The sequence below is a fragment of the Lonchura striata genome, chromosome 4, assembly GCF_050655825.1.
Source record: "Lonchura striata isolate lonStrDom1 chromosome 4, ASM5065582v1, whole genome shotgun sequence".
Lineage (NCBI taxonomy): Eukaryota > Metazoa > Chordata > Aves > Passeriformes > Estrildidae > Lonchura > Lonchura striata.
Window position 1 is genome coordinate 23,744,486 of NC_140706.1, and position 19,431 is coordinate 23,763,916.

Here is a 19,431-nt window from a genome sequence, read left to right on the forward strand (position 1 = left end):
GCAGCACATGCATAACATTGGCACATAGATGTAACGCTTCTGGAATAAATGTGCCATTCAGAAGCTGCACACAGCCTCTGAATCGGACAAATCCAGTGGGAGAACTTCTCTGTGAATGTTGATCTGTGCTCCCTGAGGTGTAGACGACTTTGCCAACAGCTTACCTGAAGTTTGTGTCAAGCTTAGTGTAGCATTGGGAAATGAGTTACATCATTGCAGTGTAATTTTATGACATGTAATTTTATGGGAAGAGTGTTTTTCTGGGTTTTGGTGTAAGAGGATGTTATGCAGACTCATTTTAACTTACAAACTAGGGTGAAGCAAGACATTACATTACAGGAACAGGGTGTAGTGAATTGTAGTGAATAAAAAGTTTGTTTAAGTAAATGCAGGGCAGATAAATGACATAGAAATATCTTGAGAATGCCTGATACTTGGCAGAGTTTTGAAGTCTGATGTACAGCGCTTTATCAAATGTCATGTATCGTTTTATAGCATTTAGAAAACTGGGTGAATTAATACATCCCAACATCAGAGCTTTGTACACATTTGTGAGAGGACAGGCAGCTCTAGGTGTACAGAAGGGCTGCTGCTTCTCTGCCTTTATTTTCTGATACCAAGAGATTTTCAGAGGCTTGTAAACACAGCATGATAGATGAAGAAAGATTTTCCAGGAATGGGTGTGGAGCATGCACTTAGGTTACCTGTCATGAGCAGGGTTCTGGTTTAAGACAAAAGGATGCATGATTAAGGCTCTTTCAGTGCAGTTATATTCCTGATAAACAGATGAATAAGTAAAACTTCATAATCAAGTGAAGTTATGTTGCACACATGAATCACTTCTCCTTAGTAATGTTGTTTATTTAATTTAAAAAGGAAAGGCAAGAAGATTTTTTTTTTTTTTGTAGGAACCAGATGTTCATACTATTTTTGGCAGTATGAAAGAAACTGGTTCTAATCATGACCGGACACATGAAAGATTTCCTGAGGTGATGGGGAACTCCTTAGAACTGGAAAGCTGGCATGGAGAGCTGGTATCACAGCAGAATTATGAAAGAGCTCTGGGAAAATCAGAGCTAAGATCTGCTCTGTTTGGGCTGTTACTGGTTGACCATCCAGAACCAGCTACTGGGACTATTTCCCTGAAACAGCCTCATGACCCCTCAGACACTGAGCAGAGCACAGGCTCTACATTATAAAATGCTTTTCTGCCTTATCAAATGAGACAAGCATAGTGCTGACAAATAGGAGCACCTCACATATCCTAATCGAAAAGTGTTTCTCTATCCTGGGTGCTCAAGGGATGTCCAGAGTCCCTGCTTACTTGGTAGACAGCCAGTTACATATGTCCTGTAGATGTTTCCTGTCAACTTGTGCTGTATTATCAGATGTTAGAAAGGTTTCATGATTGTTTGCCACAGATGGTTTGCTAAGACATACTATCTTGTCACATTCCTGAGTCTGTAACAAACACAAAATAAGATGAAAGCACACAAAACTTGTTCTGAACAATTAGTCTTTAACTAGGGTGCGTGCAAATGCTGTGTGCACATGTACAACTTGTCCAGCCCACACTTTCTAATTTGTCCTATTTTCCTTCCTTACTACTGCCATAACTTCACAGCTGTCTCCTCCAACAGTTGCAGGTGAGGTGTAACTTGGCTGACCTCTTTTATGTTGAACCTCTTCCTGTGGTCCCAGCAGGCCAGTGTTTTACTCAGCTGTTAGTAGTTTTTGATAGAAACAGTATATTGGACTCAATGATCTTAGAGGTCTTTTCCAACCTAAACAATTCTATGATTCTATATGCAAAGTTGGATGGAGGAAAACATTTTGCTTTCATTACTTCTTTCTCCATTCAAATAGGAGCTATTTAAACCACATAATGCTAGTGTGACCTAAAACTATGATTCCTTCCATAATAAAAGCCTGAGTAGACATTATTTAAGTGATTCTAAGGTGATTAGTTTAAGTGGAAGCGATAAGTAATACTACCCTCACAAATACCATCTGTGATTAGTTTCACTGTTGAGGAACTGTCTGATGTCCCATGTAGAGCCTGTTTTTTAGCAAAAAACAAAATAAAAACAAATAAAACCAGTGGTAGAGTAGAACAGTTACTTAAAACACAGTAAAATTGCAGACTGAACTGCCTTTAGAGTTGCCAATTAATAAAATGCTCTACTTGGCCAGCAGTTGTGCATGGATCCTTTTAAGAAGGATCTTTGAATGTCTATAGTTATAATTGCTTGTTACTAGTTGTGGAAACTGCTGCTGCTTCTACTTGGAAATGCAGAACAACAAACTTCAGGTTATAAATGTAGAGCACAGCTGCATCTTCCATTTGGTACTTTGGCTTCAAGTACTTTTTTTGCAAATTTGAGCTGAAAATAATTTCATGAGTAAGATATGAATAATTAAAGAAGCTGTTTTTCTTTGAAGTACTCAGCTTGGGGATGCTGGTAGGCACATCAGTAACAAGAGGAATGTGTTCTAATTCCTCCGCTACTGTGGTTATCTATTTCAGCTTTTCTGTCTGCCAGTTCAAGACTGGTTTTGATGTGTTACAAAAATAGACACCAGAGCAAAGTCAAAAGCAATCAGAATAGCAAATAACAGTAAGGGATCTTTTCTTATATTTTACTTACTCTGTGCCCTGCTTTGTCTAATGACACTACCGTCCTTCAAACCTCAGCTATCCTCAGACACCCATGATTGTATGATGGTATCTCCACATTTTGTTTAGACTTATATTCAGGGTACCAGTTGTCGTGCTAGTTGTCAAAGTTCTTAACAAAAATCATTCAAGCAAAAGACTACTGACAAAAACTGCATTGTGATTTTTGTTTAACATTAATTTCCATTGTGTTATGTCTTTTCCTACTGTTCCTTTTCACTCTTCTCCATCTCTCTCCAAGAAAATAATGAATAACTCAATCTACTGCAAAAGCTCTGCAAATAACATTCCTAGCATATTTAGACCTCTTTTTCTTCCCCCACTTTGAATTATACACAAACTACTTGTGATTTTTATTACTTCATTGTTTTGAGTTGTTCAGTACATAGCACAGAGAATTAGCTGTTAATTTACTAGTGTTTTGAATTAATAAGAGGACACAACGTGAGTGGCTTCCCTTCACCCTAAAAAGGGAGACAGCTAACTGCAGATGCAAGTGCTGTCAAGGGGCCAAGGACCAGAGACATCCAACTCTCCAGAGCTTGGAGAACATGCAAATGTTGATGGGACAAATGGCTGAACACAGTCCATTTCACTCTTCAAACCAGGGCTCTTGATAAGGCTTCACGGCTGGGGAAAAAACTATTTGCATAACTTCTTTGTGAATTATTTTAAAAGGCTCGTGATGATGCAGGAGATCTAGGCTTCGAAAATGGGAAGTTCCACACTTCAAATGCTCTTTAGGATGTTACTCCTACAATTTGGGAATTTCGAGTCAGAAACTCGCCTAAGTTTCAGTGTTTTAAATGTGTTGTAAATATCAGGAAGTTTAGTTCTTTTGAACAGAATCAAGTGGTCACCCAGCTCGGCTAACTTCAGATCTTATTCTCTCAAATTACTCTCTCAATTTTTCTCTGCCACTTTATTTCTTCATTGTACTGATAACGTCTAAATCCTGAGATCACTTCCTTCTGATCTTATACCTTTCCATCTGGGGATCAAGTCTCTGTCTATTTTGCTGTGTGCTAGACTGATTGACTAGGCAACCAGTGAGCCTGGAGAGAGACCATGGAGCCTTCTGGTTCACAGCAGCTGCTGCTATTCTCAGGCCTGGACTGAATCTGAGGCTGTCTGTGTTCAAATTGCTGTGTTAATGTGTGTGTAGGAACATCCACATATTCCTGCCATTCTGTAGCCAGAATGGAACCTTTTTTTGCATGTCTTTGAGTTAGGTACCTATTAGTCTAGGTTCAAGAGTGTGAGTCAGATCAAACATGCCCTTATGTACAACTAGGAGTCATCTGGGCATTAGGTAAACTTCTGTCCTATGTGATTGACAAGTCTAGCTGAATTTTAACCTAAGTTTTTTTGATGTGTCCTGTGACTGAAGATTAATTTTTCAGGGAATGATTGAAAAAGTTTACTGTCTGTGTAGATGTTATAGCTGTTACCTTCAGTGACTGATTTTAAAATACAAATACAGGTAAAAGTGGCTAAATGTAATTTTTGGTGGTGTCTTCTCTGATTTATATTTTAAAAATAATCCAAATAACTGGATGAAAGTGAAAATAATTTTTTTTTTTTTCTCCTTCATCACTAGGGAGAGGAAGTGACTCAGAAACCGACCTGCCACACAGAAAGATGCCAGATGTGAAAAAAGATGATATGTTGGCGAGGCGGACCTCACATGGTGAACCTAAATCAGCTGTGCCTTTTAACCAGTACCTCCCAAACAAGAGTAATCAGACTTGCTATGTACCTGCTCCGCTTCGGAAGAAGAAAGCTGAACGAGAGGAGTACCGAAAGAGCTGGAGCACAGCGACGTCTCCGCTCGGAGACAGACCTTTCAGGTAAGGCTGGCCTGTCCAACCGCTCCTTTCCTCACTGATGATGCTTTAACACTTGCCCAGTTTTCCTTCTTTTCCCAAGGTGTATGATGCTGTAATAAATCTCTTGCTGATGCGGTACTGATAAGTAGTTTTTAGCAATTGGTGAGGCTAGGAGAAAAGCAACAAGTGGAAAATCATTGTTGTGATGTCATTATTTACCATACAATGCAATGTATAGCTTCTGTTTGACAAGATATTGGTTAATGTAAGTAATGTGGATGTTTGACTCAAACCCAAGGCTGGAAAAAACTGTTTTGGACAATCTCTTTCAGTTCTCAAGACAATTACTGACAGATGATACTTAAAAGTAATGTTTTCTATATTTAATCAAAATAGATAATATTTTTACTATGTTTTCTTTGTAAAATAAATTTATTTGTATGTTGTATTTAATACACCAGTATGGTTTATATAGGTGTGACTCTGTGTGTGACTCTGCATGTTGGTTTTATCAACTAATACTTCACTTTTGATTTGGACTTAGAAACAACTTCCTTTAAAGAGCATAATTACCTTCCCCAATTATTCATCAGAATTCATCCTTTGGCATCTTGACTTCATCAAAATGTGCTTATAAATGTGTATGTTTTCAGGACAGCCTACATTAAACTAACTTGTATAATTCAATAGCAAACCCCACCCTGAAACCATAGAAGAAGAACTGAATGAAAAATCAGAACTGTGTGAAAAGGAGAAAGTGGGCTCCATGTCTCCTGAAGCAAGCTCCCTTAAAAATCAATTAGGTGTGAATCAAAGTGAAGAAAACTCCATAGATCAGTCTCCTTCACGTAGTGCAAAAGAAACATCAGCACCCAAGGGGAAAGATGTGGAAGAGAGGAGAAAGTTAAGAAGACTTGAACAAGCTGGTATTAAGGTCATGTCAGCAGCCCAGCGCTATGGCAGGTTAGCCCAGTGGTGTGGGAAAATGTGCCTGCTTCACAATTTTAGGATTGGCTGAAGTGTGGGCTTCCTTGATCTGCTGCGATTTCACATCTCCTAACAAAAACCCAGTCTGCTAAGCACTCACAATTGCTAGTGAAGGTCTTGGATTGAAAAAGCTTGTGATGTGGCAGCTGTGGATTGCAGAGTTGTATGATGCTAACTGCATTTGTGTTGAGAAATTGTATTGTTTTACGGCATAATGTAAACGTGTTCCAGGAAAACAACTACACAGACTACTTGTCACCTTCCACTTAAGGCTTTCTTGTATTTAATAAAAATATATAGAAATCTATATTAAAAATGCCTAGATTAGGTAAAAGTTTCAGAAATTTACATTAGTTGTTGCTGGTGGGATGGTTTAATTTACTGAACTACACTTTTTAGATGGTTGATATTTTTAGCTGTGTTAGTAAATTATACATTTTTTTTTTAATGGCAGGAACTATAAAAGCAAAGTGCTTGTTAACACATGTACCAGTTTAAGTATGGAGGCATAGTTCAGCAGGTATAATTTGCCTTACTTTAGAATGGAATCTATGTAGTTATTCACTTACTACCTGTGTTATTTATTTTTGGATGTTGTTCAATTGGATATTTCCTGTTCTTTAACTTGAGAGCTGAATGATGGCTAGGTTCACAGCCCATGCCTTTCCATCATCTCAATCTCTTCTACTCATGGGGTTGACCTGCAAAGTAGAGTTTTAGCTGACGCATCAGAAGATAAGGCACTTAGAAACAATCAGAGTGGTTCGGCTAAAGGGTAAGTGTCCAAATGTTCTCCTGTCCAAAACATTTCAGTTTGGATTGTGGGGTGGAATCCTAACAGTGAGTAGTTTATCAGTTGCTGGTCTACAGTCAGTCTGGGCTTTGAAATGTAGTAGGAAGAAATACAGCTCATATGTGGTACAATTTATTCATAGGTGCAGTGAAACTGGTGTGCAGCACATACAGATGTGCTATATGCAGATGAAATAGTCACAGATTATATGCTATCACATGTCCTCTTCTCAGATCTACTTCACTGTTGCCAAGTTGTATTGAACCAGTGTTTATGTCTGGTTGTGGAGTATTACTTTTGACAAAGCTCAGTACCAATGATGAGGAGCTACTTGGCATAAATTAGTTCTTCAGCCTCATTTAGTGTCCTAGTCAATTTGGAATCTATAAACCAGAGGGATATTAGCATAATTCTATTCTGAGTCCAAGGCTGTAGTATTAATGGTAGCAATATGTAGTAAAATGTAGTCATTGCTTGTGTTTAGCAGTGCAGTGCATAATAAATAGCTCTGTTTGCATTTGGAGGATGCTTACCATGTTGAGAGACCCTTTTCCAACTCTGTGCTTGATCTACTGTTTTGATGTCCACAAAGGAAGGATGTGTGAACAAATGTGAGGTTCTTTCCTTGAACAATCTGTTGTCCTTACAGCCCTTATGGAGAAGGGAGGAGAAATAACAAGTAATTTTTCTTCCTTGCTCTCAGTGGAAACAACTTGTGGAATTTGGCAGCTGGAAGAAGGAGGAGATGACAGTTTTCTGTTCCAGCTAAGGGTCAAAGAGCAGAGCTTTGTAGCCCAAGCATCAGTGTAGCAAAGTAGGAGCCTGCTAGTAGGACGACACAGCAGAAAAAGCACAAGGGACAGAAGTCATTAAGGAAAATTCTGTGTGTGTGAAAGTGGAAGAGCAGTGGGTGAGGAGAAGGGAAGAATTTAATAGTGACACTTCAGGATACATTTAATCATATTTCTTAATGTCTTACTATTTTTCTCTATTTTATGTCTCTCCTTGGCATCAAGTTCAATTTTCCATGCACTAATGGCACTCAGGAATTCTCAGTCCCTCTTGTTTCTGTATTCTGATTTTTTTTCTTTCACCCTTCTTACTCCCTCATCTTTCTTTGATACAAGCCTCTCTTTTGATTTTTCACCTGAAGTTGTCAGTTTTATTTTAGTTCCTTTGAGTTGTTTACAGGCTGTTTCCTCTCAACTTAATGACCTCTGGAGGACACCCACTGTGACTTTTGAGTTCTACAAGGCATCTAATTGTTCCTAAAGCTTAAACTCAGTAGGGGACTTTTCTGAGCCCTGAACAGGAAAGATTTGGACTTGTATGCAAATGTATTTTTTGCTTGAAGTCTAAGTGCTTGTCTCCATTGTTGTAGCATGTTCTAGGAAAGAGCTGCTTTAGTTAGCTGAATTAGATGTTATACAAATGCATGCCAAAAAGTAATTCCCCTTCCCAAAAGAGTGAATTGTCTCTGTTGCATGTTGTTTTATTGATATGTGATCCTCCTTGCTTGCTTATTGCCTGCATATCTGTTTCTTAATTGCTGTATTGTATATGAAAGGTAAGGATAACATTCATGGGGACACTCTAAAAAGTGTGTCATCTGATGGAGAAAAGAAATTAAGAGAGAAATGTAAGCAAGCATTTATGATATGTTCATTGAAAAATAACATGGACTCTTACCTTGACAGAGCATAGGGATCCAAAATCCTTCCATTGTTCTGAAATGCAATATAAGGATCCACAAGCCTGTATGAGACCTTGGTTCAAGGAGTGCAAATGCCTGCAAGTCACTTTGGAAGCACCTGCTGTACCACCATTGACCCATTTACTGTTTCTGCAACAGCTGGGGCTGGGTGTGCAAGAGCAATTTGCAGCTAAATCTACTATTTAGTATTTGCTATCTATACCATGGTAAACTGACCTCAAAAAACACTTCTGAGGCCATCTGTTTCAGGAGACCCCAAAATGTCACAGCTAATCTTTGATTCCATGAAAAAGATAGGAAATGAGTGGAAAATATTCTCAATCTAGAAAGTGATTACTTAAAAGCTGTAAGTTTCTCATTGCAATGACTCATAAGTTGCACTTTTGAGTACTGTAATTCAATATTTCTTTGTTACCAAAAACACTGCTCTCAGAAATGCTACATTTGATGCTCTCAAGCTTCACTGCTGTTGGTGGACATGAGAATGAAAAATCCAGAAGTTTTTCCTGAATAATCACTTGGTGAGCAAGCTGTTTCTGAAGCTGTTGTGAACACAAATATTCATGAGGGAAAGGGACAGCAGTTCCTATTTGGAATGCTATTGGCCAGTGTTGTTATGTTGCCTTAAGTGAAATTTTGATCCTTCAGGGAGATCTAAGGAAAAATTTGCTTTTAGCTAATTTGAGACTGTACTCTCCACATCACTAACAGGGATCCTGTGTTTTGCAGCATAAGAAGGCAAAGGCAGACAGTTTCATATGTCCTTTGGGCCTGAGCCAGGCTGGTCTGCCAGGGATGGTTTACGGCTTCCCCATAATTTTCTGCAGTAATTTTGCGGAGCAGTCCTTTGAAAGGGCAGAGAATGTAAAATAAGTGGTGTATGTAGTGGACTTGCAGGGATTTAAAATGTTCTAAATGCTTTTAAAAAGCAGGCTTTAAATTTAAGATAGTAGAGAAACTCGGAGCAACCCCTGAGCTATTTGCTTTCTTAATACCAGTCTGTTTAATCCTTTGTGACCCCCTCTATTTCACTTTATATAGTAAGGTGTGCTACATGGCAGAGCAAATGCCTACAAAAGTACTGCATAGAACAGTCCTTGATGCCCAGCTTCCTAAAATGTGAATATGAACAATTAGATTTTTAAATGTGAGAGTTGCCTAGCTCCTGCCATCTGTCTTTTCAGTTTGCCTAAGAGTATTGACCCTTACAAGTTAAAATAAGCTTAATCTTTATGGGTACCAGCTGTCAAGTGTCTTTACTGTCATAATCTTCAGTAGCAGCAAGGCTGTGTTGACAGCAGTTGTATTTCTGATGAAGGCAGGTGGCAATGTTTTCTGGCATGCCAATATCACTGGTGTGCTATCATTGCAGCTACTGTGTGTCAGCATTGGCACAGAGAGCTTATTCTGTGGGAAAGGAAAGGTTAATTAGGAGAAGAATCAATCATGGTGCATGTGAGGAGAAAGCAGTTAAGAATACTAGGGTGGACAATCTCAATGATTACTCAGATGGGTGTTGTTTTTTTTTTTTTAATAGACCTATTAAGAAAAATGCCAAATATCTGATATTTCAGGACTCAAAAACATTTCCCGGGGGTCAGATATTTGCATCATATTTCTTCCTTTGTTTGAAGTGTTCAAGAAGTTTAATACTGCTAGTTATGGTACTACATTCACTTCATCTTGTATGCTAAAATTTGTTCTTACTGGTTCTTCCAGCTGTAGCTAAAATAAGTAAAGGTCCAACATGCTGATTTTTTTTGTGTAAAGTCTTTATGGATTTGCTATTCTATATAAGTTTTATTTCTAGCCAGGGTTTCTGCAATCTAACAGCAGCTCAGAGCATGTTTGATTGCCTGTGCTTGTTTTTTGACCTGGAGATGAGTGCTGCACTGTCCTCCTCTCCCTGGTGCATCAAGAGCTTTATTTAATTTTGCTCTGTGGCAGTAAAAAGCCAGTATGTGAAGACAATGGAAGCACCCCAAATATCATCCTTCGCAAGGACAACCCCTTCATGACACATTATCAAGGAAAGGATTCTGGTTCAGAAGATGAAGCAGCCAGCAGAGTTCCTGATTTAGAAAAGGATGATTTTGCCACCCGGCGAGCCAGAATGAATCAACCCAAGCACATAGTTCCATTTAACTCCTTTTTAGTTGGACCTTATACAAGTAAAGAGGAAGGTAAACTGGAAGATGTTAAAAAGCCATTGCAGATGGAAAAAAAGGAACATGCAAGGTGTGCATTCATGGTCTTATTCTCTCAAGTATAATGCTTAATTTCATCATGATATATTGCTGTATAGGCCTAAAGCTGACTTGGCTACAAAAAATACCTTACAGGTTAAAGTAAATGCAAATGCTTTATCATAAAGTGAACCAAACTAATTTTTTGTTACAGTACGAGGAGAAGTGTTAATTGGTTTGGAGTGTAAATAATATAAAGACAGGACACTTGTTATCTAAGCTCATGAGACAGGTCATGACAGGTCATGGTCATAGTGGAGAATAAACTTAGAAAATAAGTTTTGCATCTCAGCTCTTTTTCTGATCACTTTCAGTGCATGTTTTTCAATGCATTTCTTTCATCTCATGCTCTTTTAATACCCTGCATGAAATACGGACCAGATGAGTCTTTAATGAAGGCACTGAATATATATGCCTGCTACACTGCACTGAATTGTGTTGCCCCTGGTCCTAATGTGTGTTATGCAGCATTGGTTTAGGAAATTAATCATGGGTTACAAGGCTTCAGCCTAGAAAATCACTTCTTTCTTCAGCTCAGTGATACAGACCTTTAAGAAGTTGCTGAACACAAATATTTGCTAGGTAGAGATCTTTTTCAGGAAACTGTTTTATTTGGGCAGATGTGATTCTAGATAAAACCATTATATACACATTACAGAGAACCTTGATTGTAACAACTGATATGTTCAGAAAACTTCTTCTGATATTTAAGAGCTCTTTTAATTTTCAATGTCAAATGTGTCATTCAGTTGCTGGTAATTTGATTATATTAACATTTTCTAATGACTAGTTTGAAAGGACATCTGGGGAGCACCTAGCCAAAGTTTAATGGTCCAATGCTATTGACATGACTCTTAAGATCAGAGAAATTGTGTAGTATGTTTGAGAGCAAAACCTGAATTTGATGTGTGAATAATATTCAAATGAGATAGTTGTAACTATTTTAGAGAAAGCTTATTGCAGAAATGCTTAATTCAGTAATAACATACATATTTTTCTTACTTGAGCTGGGAATAGAATTTCACATGAAGAAGTGATCTCAGTAGTGCATAAGTGGGGTAGAATATCTGAGAGGTTTGAACTTCAAATGATTAATTCCATGTTTACTTCCTAAAATTAATGAAATTAGTGAAAAATTAGTGAAATTAATATTATAAATTCAGTTTTATCTTCTTGAGCTTTGAACCTCTTCTTTTGACACTGATTTATAATTGCTTCCTCAAAATATCTTTCATTGCTGAACTGGAATGTGCATTAAATTAGAAGAAGACGGGTGCACATGGCATCAGTAAGGCAAGCAGTTACAAGCAAAGAGGACCCACTTCTGCAAAATGAGAAGACTGAGTCAGAGGAGGAACAGCAGGTGAAAGAGCTTGATAATGAGAGAGGTGATTTGGCAAAACAGAAATCTCAAAGCATCCTTCCTCAGCTACAAGAAGATGCGTTTTTTGTCGGTGCCTCTATAACAAAAGCAGATCTGGAGACCTGGAAAAGATTGAAACTGTCAGGGGAGCCCAGGTATCGTTTCTGCTTGTGGACAGGATTGGCAGCCTGGGAAGCATGCTTAGTTTGCCATAATCTGCTGTGTGTGCTTGTGACTTTAAACTTGAAGAATGCCTTGTTGACAACCAGTCCTTGCCTATGTCTATTTTCAGGAGTCCAGAAATCTGTACAGATAATGCTATCTGTCATGAAATGCAAGTTTGTCCATCATTTAGAGCACTATAATAGCTTCACAGTTACTTTTCTTGTAGATACTCAATGTAGTATCCAGAAGGTCCCTCTGTCATGTGGCTGAATTTGCTTCAAAGCTGCTTGAAGTTGAACAGCACAAAGTTCCAAGTGGTACTTCTAATACACTAGCAAATACATTGGTCCTTACCAAGCTATCTTCAGGACTTGGGGTGTTTTATACCTTGGGACTATTACCTGAGGATGAGCATCTTTGCACTAATGTCTCTGTGCTATTTTGAGACTGGAGCTGATACATCAGCACAATATTGTACTTAGTGCTGTGCAAATACACCATCATTGTTTCTCATTGCAGAAGGGCTTTCAGGAGCCTCACTGTATGGTATTTTCATGCTCTTGTTGCTAACAAAACCCCTACAAAGGGAACCAGTATAAAGCAGTTATTCTAAGCTGTTTCCCTATGGAGATGGACTGTAACATAGGCATGTGATTTGTGACTCCAGTAGGAAAGGATAACAACTCCTAGCCTTCCTGTTTAGGTGCATGCCATTTTTGCAATTAAAGATGTCTGTCTGTTCTGGCATTCTTCTAACAATGTGGTTATTGTATGTAATTTTAGCTCTAATAAATCAAAACTCAATCAGTCTTTCATCCTGAAGATATTAGCAATCTCTCTGTTACTTCTGAGGGGATTTATTAAAATTATGATTCCGTCTGCTTGGTTTAGGGTAAGTGAATTGTCCTTGCTAGTGCTCCCATGCCACTGTAACTCCCTCGTGCCAAAGTGCATTCTAGTGCCATACAGTCACATATAGTGTCGGGTCTGGGTATATGTCAGCAGATAAGGAAACTGTGGCTTTGTTAGGGTGAAGAACTGAATTTGGAATAGGCCATATGCTACATTCCTTGCCCTTAGGAAATGCTTCCATGGATGTACTCCCCGCGTTTTCCTCACAGCTCTGCATTATCTTTGCATTTCATATGTCATTTGGGACTCAGTATGCCACAGCTGTTTATACCTGTGTCCTCGAATTTTAAAATAAAACCACCTCAGAACCTTAGGATCATTTAATTTGTTTTATTCTGAGTGTTTCATGTTGGGGGCATTCTTTTATTCCCCATTATGACCAGTGAAGAAGGTTTCAGATGTTCCAGCAGCACTCCGCTACCAACTGATACCACGGTGAAAGCAGTAGCCCATGATGATTTTGCTGTCCGCAAAACCAGAGCAAACAGAAAGGCTGGTAGCCCCAAGCAGAAGTTTGTGCATTTTGGGCCAGTAACTGAGATTGATCAACAGAAGTGGGACAAGCTCGTCATTGGCAGAGCTTCATCCAAGAGTGGAAGAGGAGAGGAAAGCAAGAAAGACAGTGTGGAAAGTCTCTCTGGTGTTGAAAGCTCTCCTTCAACCACAGTTGCCAGTCTTGGGTTTGCTGAATCCAGCAGTGAAGTATCTGAGCCAGAAAATGAGTCCAGGTATTTGTGTGGTTTAGGAAGTGCTACTGAGCTGCAAATGAGACCTGTTCTTGCCAGATGCTGATCTGCATGGGAGTGAACTGCCGCATAAACCAAAGAGCTGTTTACATGCACGGCCTTGTTCAGAAGACATCTGATATCTTCAGAGTATCTTAACATGTTTAGAATTGCGCAAAGCGCTGCGTGCAGGTCTTCCGAATGCTTGCCCAAAATTTCTGATGGGCAATAAAGTCATTGGTATCAGAGGCCGAGCTATCATTCATGATTTTCTGCTGCTTCAGTTCCAGCAGCTTTGCTCTGTCTGCTTTCAGCACATTAGGAATTTTCATTCAGCTTGCTGGCCTTACTGATCTTCAAAAAATGTTTTTTTTCAAACCTGATGGATTTACTTTCTTTTTGAAGATGGTGTACTGCTATTCTCTGTTTCTGGCATTTGTCTGGAGAAGAATTATGTGGGTCTCTAACACATTAACAGATCTTATATTTCTTTGGCATTTATTTAATCACTTAGTCGGTGGCTGCAGCAAGAACTTTTAATAAATGCTTTTAGCAAGCAATTCATTCAGCTGAGTTTGTGTGTTTATAAAACATTTGCAAACTGAGTGAGATGACTCCTTTTCTTACCTTTCATTTGACCTGAGAATGTTTTGTTTGTCTCATCCCTCCTCTCATTCTCATCACTAGTGAGGGAGGAATCAAGTCGGATACAGATGACTCTTGCAGGAGAATTCCATCTCCTGTACCAGCTTCTGATGTCATCTCTGAGGAACAAACCCCATGGAGTTTGAGCAAACAGCAAGAAAGTACTAAGGAAGAATGTGACAGGAATTTACCAGATATAGAGAGAGATGATATGTTGGTTAGAAGGATGGGAATTTTTCCGAGGCGTACCACAAGCTCCATTCCCATAAATTATCCTCCCTTGTCAGTAGCTCCTTATCTGCTGCAGCAGCAGCAAGAGGAGGCTGTAGCTCGTGAAAAGGATTTGAAGACTCTGCAGGAAAGAGAAAGGTCAGAGAACAGAAGCAGATCCCTCTGAGCCTTGTTTGTGTGTGGTGTTAGCTTGGATCAGTCAGCAATGTTGTCCCATTCTTCATATGGGCCTTAAAGATGTGTTTTACTCAATCATCATGGCATGTGTTTTGTTTTGTAAAACTACTTACAAGAATGTATCCTATGAATATAAAACAACCTGTCTTTTTTCATATTTAAGTACTTCAGTTGTTAATTACTCTTCAGCATGAAAACAGTCTTTCATCTTTTGGGGGGATTTCTTTTGCAAACCATAGTGCTTTGTCTAGATTTTTATGCCATCTCCCAAGTGATTAAGTCATTGCATAGACTTGTATGCAATTCCCAACTTCTAACAAATCACCTACATAAGTGTGGCTCCTTGTGCTGTGGCTAAAGATGTCTGGTTTGCTTAGTTGTCCATCATTCTCAACTTTGTTATGAGTAACAGTACCTCACATTGTCTAAGTCAGCCACTTGCTGTACAAGTGAGCATTATCATGGAACAGTGTCACTTGTCTCTCTGAGCAGTACTTTCACACAAGAAGAGAGCCCAGAACAGCTTGAGATCCCTCAGCTGCAGAGTGATGGAACAGAAAACAAAATGAAATTTCCAGACCCTCAAAGAGATGACATGTTAGCCAGAAGAACTGGAGCTTTTCTTAAACAGCCTGGGCCCAGTGTTAAGCAGTTCCTTCCCATGCCATTTTCAAAGCAGCAGAATAAGCAGGGCACAGCTACAGAACTTGAGAAGAAAACCACGAGGTAAGAAACATGTTTTTCTCCATCCCTTTTAGCTAGGCTTGTAGGCTGTTTGTAAAGATCTCTTTATCAGGAAGACTTGCTGGTGGCCCAGTAGTGGTTATTTTCATGCTTGTCCTCAGTTCTGTAGTATTTCTTTCTGCCCAGTAGAAGACAGTAGAAGGTTTCTAACCTTTTTAGAAAAGTCATGTGGATAGTCAGACCGGAGCTCTACCAGATGTAAAATTCTAACGTGTGGAAACAGATCTATTTAGCAATTACATTTGCATTACCTTTGTAGTAGAAGTTTCTATGGTTAAATATGAGGTAATCATTAGAAATGAAGCTGGAAATGGAGATGCTGGATGTAGTAGGTTAGATGATTGTTTATGATTTAACTAGTGCCAGTGACTTCCTAACAGGAAACCTAGAGATCCCAGGATTCTTCATGATAATGCTCAATGTCTTTTTAAGCACCTTTTTTTCAGATGTTAGAGGCTGTGTTGAGTGTTGAAGCTTTGAAACAGAGTTATCATTTGATGGTTGAGCCATCTGCAAGAAGAGTGGAAAGGTTCTTACTCATCAGCCTCTTCAGAGTACTTGAGGAGAAGGATAGGCATGCATCTGTACAGACATGGATGAAATACTAGCTTTCATCTCAGCCAGGAGAAAACAAACCTGTCATCTACCATAGAATTCAACAGTGGCTTGGTGTTGAAAAGACTTAATACTTTAATTTTCAGTGGTGTTCTGGACAGTTTATTTTCTGACTAAAAAGAACAGTCCAAGCATTTAATTCTTAAAATTATGGGTTTTGCTCCTGCCCCACTTAGTTTGTCCTGTGTCAGCTATTTGGGTTTGTAGGGGCTGGTTTTTTTTGTTAACTTACAGTTTTGCATTTCATTATGTATGTGTGATTTTTGAAATATTGCTTAATACATCCCTTTACACTACTGCCTTTGGCTCACTTAGGCCTGAAAAATGTCCACAAGTCTACAGTAATAGCTCTGGAAAACCTTCAATAGAACCACCACAAGAACAGCAGCAAGGACAAGAGGACAGTCTTCCACCCACAGGACAAGATGAGATTACTGGTACTGCCCATACTGCCCAAATGGCTGAAAATGACAACAATGAAGTCCATGTTGGTCAAACATCTAAGCTTCAGGAGGTTGCTGAGGAAAACAAAATGGGAACACTTTCATCCAAGGATGAGCATCTGCAAACGTGAGCTTTCTGGTGTGAACCACGCAGCTTGTAAACCCCTGTGTGCACACTTCAGAGTTCAGGTTGTGCATTGCCTGGTGTATTTTCAGTCCCAACTACAACACTGTATGTCTAATACACATTTTACAAACAAGAATAATAGTTGTGTAATGCATTTTATTTTGATTTTAAAAAAATATTTAATTGAAAGCTAAGTGAAGGGAATGTTTGATTACAGTATATATGTTGAATTGCAAGAAAAGTTTATGAAGAGGAGATGCTAAAATGGACTCTGCTCGTTGAGAGATGCTTATTTTATTTTTCCCATGATTAATGTTGTAGTATTGACTTCTGCACATGATGGTCTTTTATGATAAATCCCATATATATTATATGTGGTTTGCATAGCTCTAAAGAAGACTACAATTTTAGTGAATGCTGCTGGTTTGTGTATTACCAGTAACTTTTTTCAGCTATACTCCCCTGCCCTGAGGAAAGAAAACCAAAACAAACTAACAAAAAACCAAAAACCAAAAAACAAACAAAACAATAAATACCTGCAAGTCAACCAACCAGCCAACCAATCAACAACAAAAAAAACAAAAACAAAAAACCCTGCCCAAACCAAAACAACAACAAACCAAACAAATATAAACAAAACCAACTAAAACCAAATAAACAAAAACCACAGAAGAAATCCCCAAGCACAAGACCTACAAAAAAAAAAAGGAAACCCAGTGACTCACTTTCTGACTATAGTATTTGTCTCTTTCATGCTTCAGTAATAGTGGTACTAAGCACTGCTGTGGAATGTAACTGTTAAGTTTTATCTCCATTCATTGCATGTATGGCACAATGTAAATGCTAAAACATTTTCTATTTTCAGTAACTATTTTCTACACACATTTTAGGTATACTTCAGCAGATTTTCATAATGTGGGGCATAAGTATGTGTTTAAGGAGGGATGGGTGGTATTCTTGTGTAATTTGACCTCAGGATGATCAGGTAAGTCTTGTTTGATGACTACATAGTTCCTGAAGAGTATGGTTCTATTTTGGTCAGCTGTACTAGTAGAAGTGACAGTTGTGCAAATTATACGGATCCAGTTGCAATTACTACTTCATGTATTTATCCACAATCTAATTTTATATTTGGTCTTGTAGATTCGGCCCCAGAACTGCTGTGTCTGATGACGCAGAGTAAGTTGTCTTGTGTTCACAAGATTCTGTTTTAAACAACTTACACTGCATGCTTTCCCATCTTTCTACTAATTTAAAATGCAGTTGATGCATCATTATTATTTTGCAGTGTTTTGGCAAATAAATTTTTCAGACAGCACTGAAAAATGGAATGTGATATGGCTTACATTTCAGTTAAAAATAATTTCTGTATGAAAGCCCTTAAAAACTAAGCATAATACTAATGTCCAGCTGTTGCTTAAAGTATTTTTTCCTCTTTTTCTCTTTTATTTTGTCTTGGATTTCTTCTGAATTTCAATTGCCTCTAATCAGCTACAGGTAAAGAGAGTTGGGTTGAATCTGGGTGTTGAAGAAAAAAGTGAAGTATGAGAAAGAACAGGAAGAAATAAAGAAAGCCCAAAGCAAAATAATGCCATTGTGATCTTCAGAATAATTACCAGGAAGATACATCTTTAGCTGAGCCTTTATTCTCTTTTTAAAACTTTATATTCAATCCCTTCCAGGTTAGGTTTAATTTAATAATGTACTAAATTTCAAGCTTTAAGCTCTTCACCTCGATGCATCACTTTTCATAGAAGGAGTAGAACTGACATGTATTGCACTCAAAAATTTTAATTGTTCATGTATGCACACAAACTGTAGTACAGAATAGTATGCAGTGTCATTTGGAAAGCTCTTTGGAAGTATTAGCTATTTAGAAGAGAAGTAGTTGGGAATTACACACACAATAATATCCCCAATGTCCTCTTCACAGAAATGCACATGACCTTGTCTGTGTCCCAGATTAAATCCCAAAATAAAATCCTAAAATAAAAGCTTTGGAGAGTCGTGAGGGCTTTATGAGTGCAGAGACTATATGCAATTTTTCACCCTTTCCTCTTAATGATAAAGCTTAGAATCATGGACTGTTCTTTACCTTTATGCTGAGCAAAGCCTCTATTCGCTGACTACAGAGTAAGCATGATCATTTTCAAGCAGCAGGAATCTGTCCAGTCAAATGAAGGAGTGAGATAAAAAGAGCAATATAACATAGAAGTGCTATACTTAACAATGGGGGCACTCTTAGCTATCTCAGAAAGCATGCTTATATGATTGATTTTTTTCATCTGTATATGTCTGTATTAAATGCAGTCATGAGATAAAGTACATGGAGATGTCTTTTAGAGGCATTGCAGTGGTCTTGGTGGTATCACATGAGAGTAGCAACAATCATTAAATAATTTTGCTTATTCCATACTGATGATCATTTTGTTTTAAAAGGCAAAGCAATTAATATTTGAATCTCATTGTCATCCTTTCCAGATGTGCTACAGTTTACAGAGCAACTATTTTTCCATATGGTCTTTTAAGTTTTTATAGAAGTAAGAGCATGTTTTCCCTTATGAAGACAAAGTTTTTATGAAGACGCTATTAAAATTGGCTCTCAAGCAGGAAAAATAAATTGAACTGATACTTAAAATACTTTTTAAATGTTTGTCAAGTCCCCATTGAAAACTGTAACTTGAATTCAGTCCTAGACTAGATGCTCTTTATTCCAGCAGCAAAACTAAGGACTCTTTTACTAGACTCTTAAGGTTCCCTTTGCTAGTTAGAGGAAAACTAAATATTGTCATCAGCCCTGGTCTGTCTCAGGGTCCAGAAAAGGCAATACTTAGTGTGTTGCTGCTGACCAGGCCCATTCCCATCTCCTGAAGATAGAGAATTCTAATGGTACCATGATAGTCCAATGTGAGCTGAGATTTTTGAGTATTTCTTTACTAGTCTGACTTTGAGCTAGTCTGTCCCTTTTTGTTTTGTTGGAGTTTCTTAGTATGACTGTAAAATGGTAATGCAGCCACATAATAAATGCCTTACATAAG

General features: G+C 38.3%; 1 protein-coding gene across 10 annotated transcripts in view; it reads left to right on the top strand.

The window, feature by feature from the left end:
- Window positions 1-19,431, top strand: part of LIMCH1 (LIM and calponin homology domains 1) — a 173,337-nt gene that overhangs the window by 110,857 nt on the left and 43,049 nt on the right. For 9 of the 10 annotated variants that reach the window (XM_085577833.1, XM_085577826.1, XM_085577825.1 and 6 more), the window contains 9 exons: window positions 4,278-4,527; window positions 5,197-5,469; window positions 9,948-10,238; window positions 11,510-11,764; window positions 13,070-13,414; window positions 14,099-14,425; window positions 14,957-15,190; window positions 16,139-16,393; window positions 17,537-17,572. In XM_085577833.1, the coding sequence (XP_085433959.1) occupies window positions 4,278-4,527; window positions 5,197-5,469; window positions 9,948-10,238; window positions 11,510-11,764; window positions 13,070-13,414; window positions 14,099-14,425; window positions 14,957-15,190; window positions 16,139-16,393; window positions 17,537-17,572 (2,266 nt within the window). The remainder of the gene's footprint in view (window positions 1-4,277; window positions 4,528-5,196; window positions 5,470-9,947; window positions 10,239-11,509; window positions 11,765-13,069; window positions 13,415-14,098; window positions 14,426-14,956; window positions 15,191-16,138; window positions 16,394-17,536; window positions 17,573-19,431) is intronic. The other variant, XM_085577828.1, reaches the window with a different exon arrangement.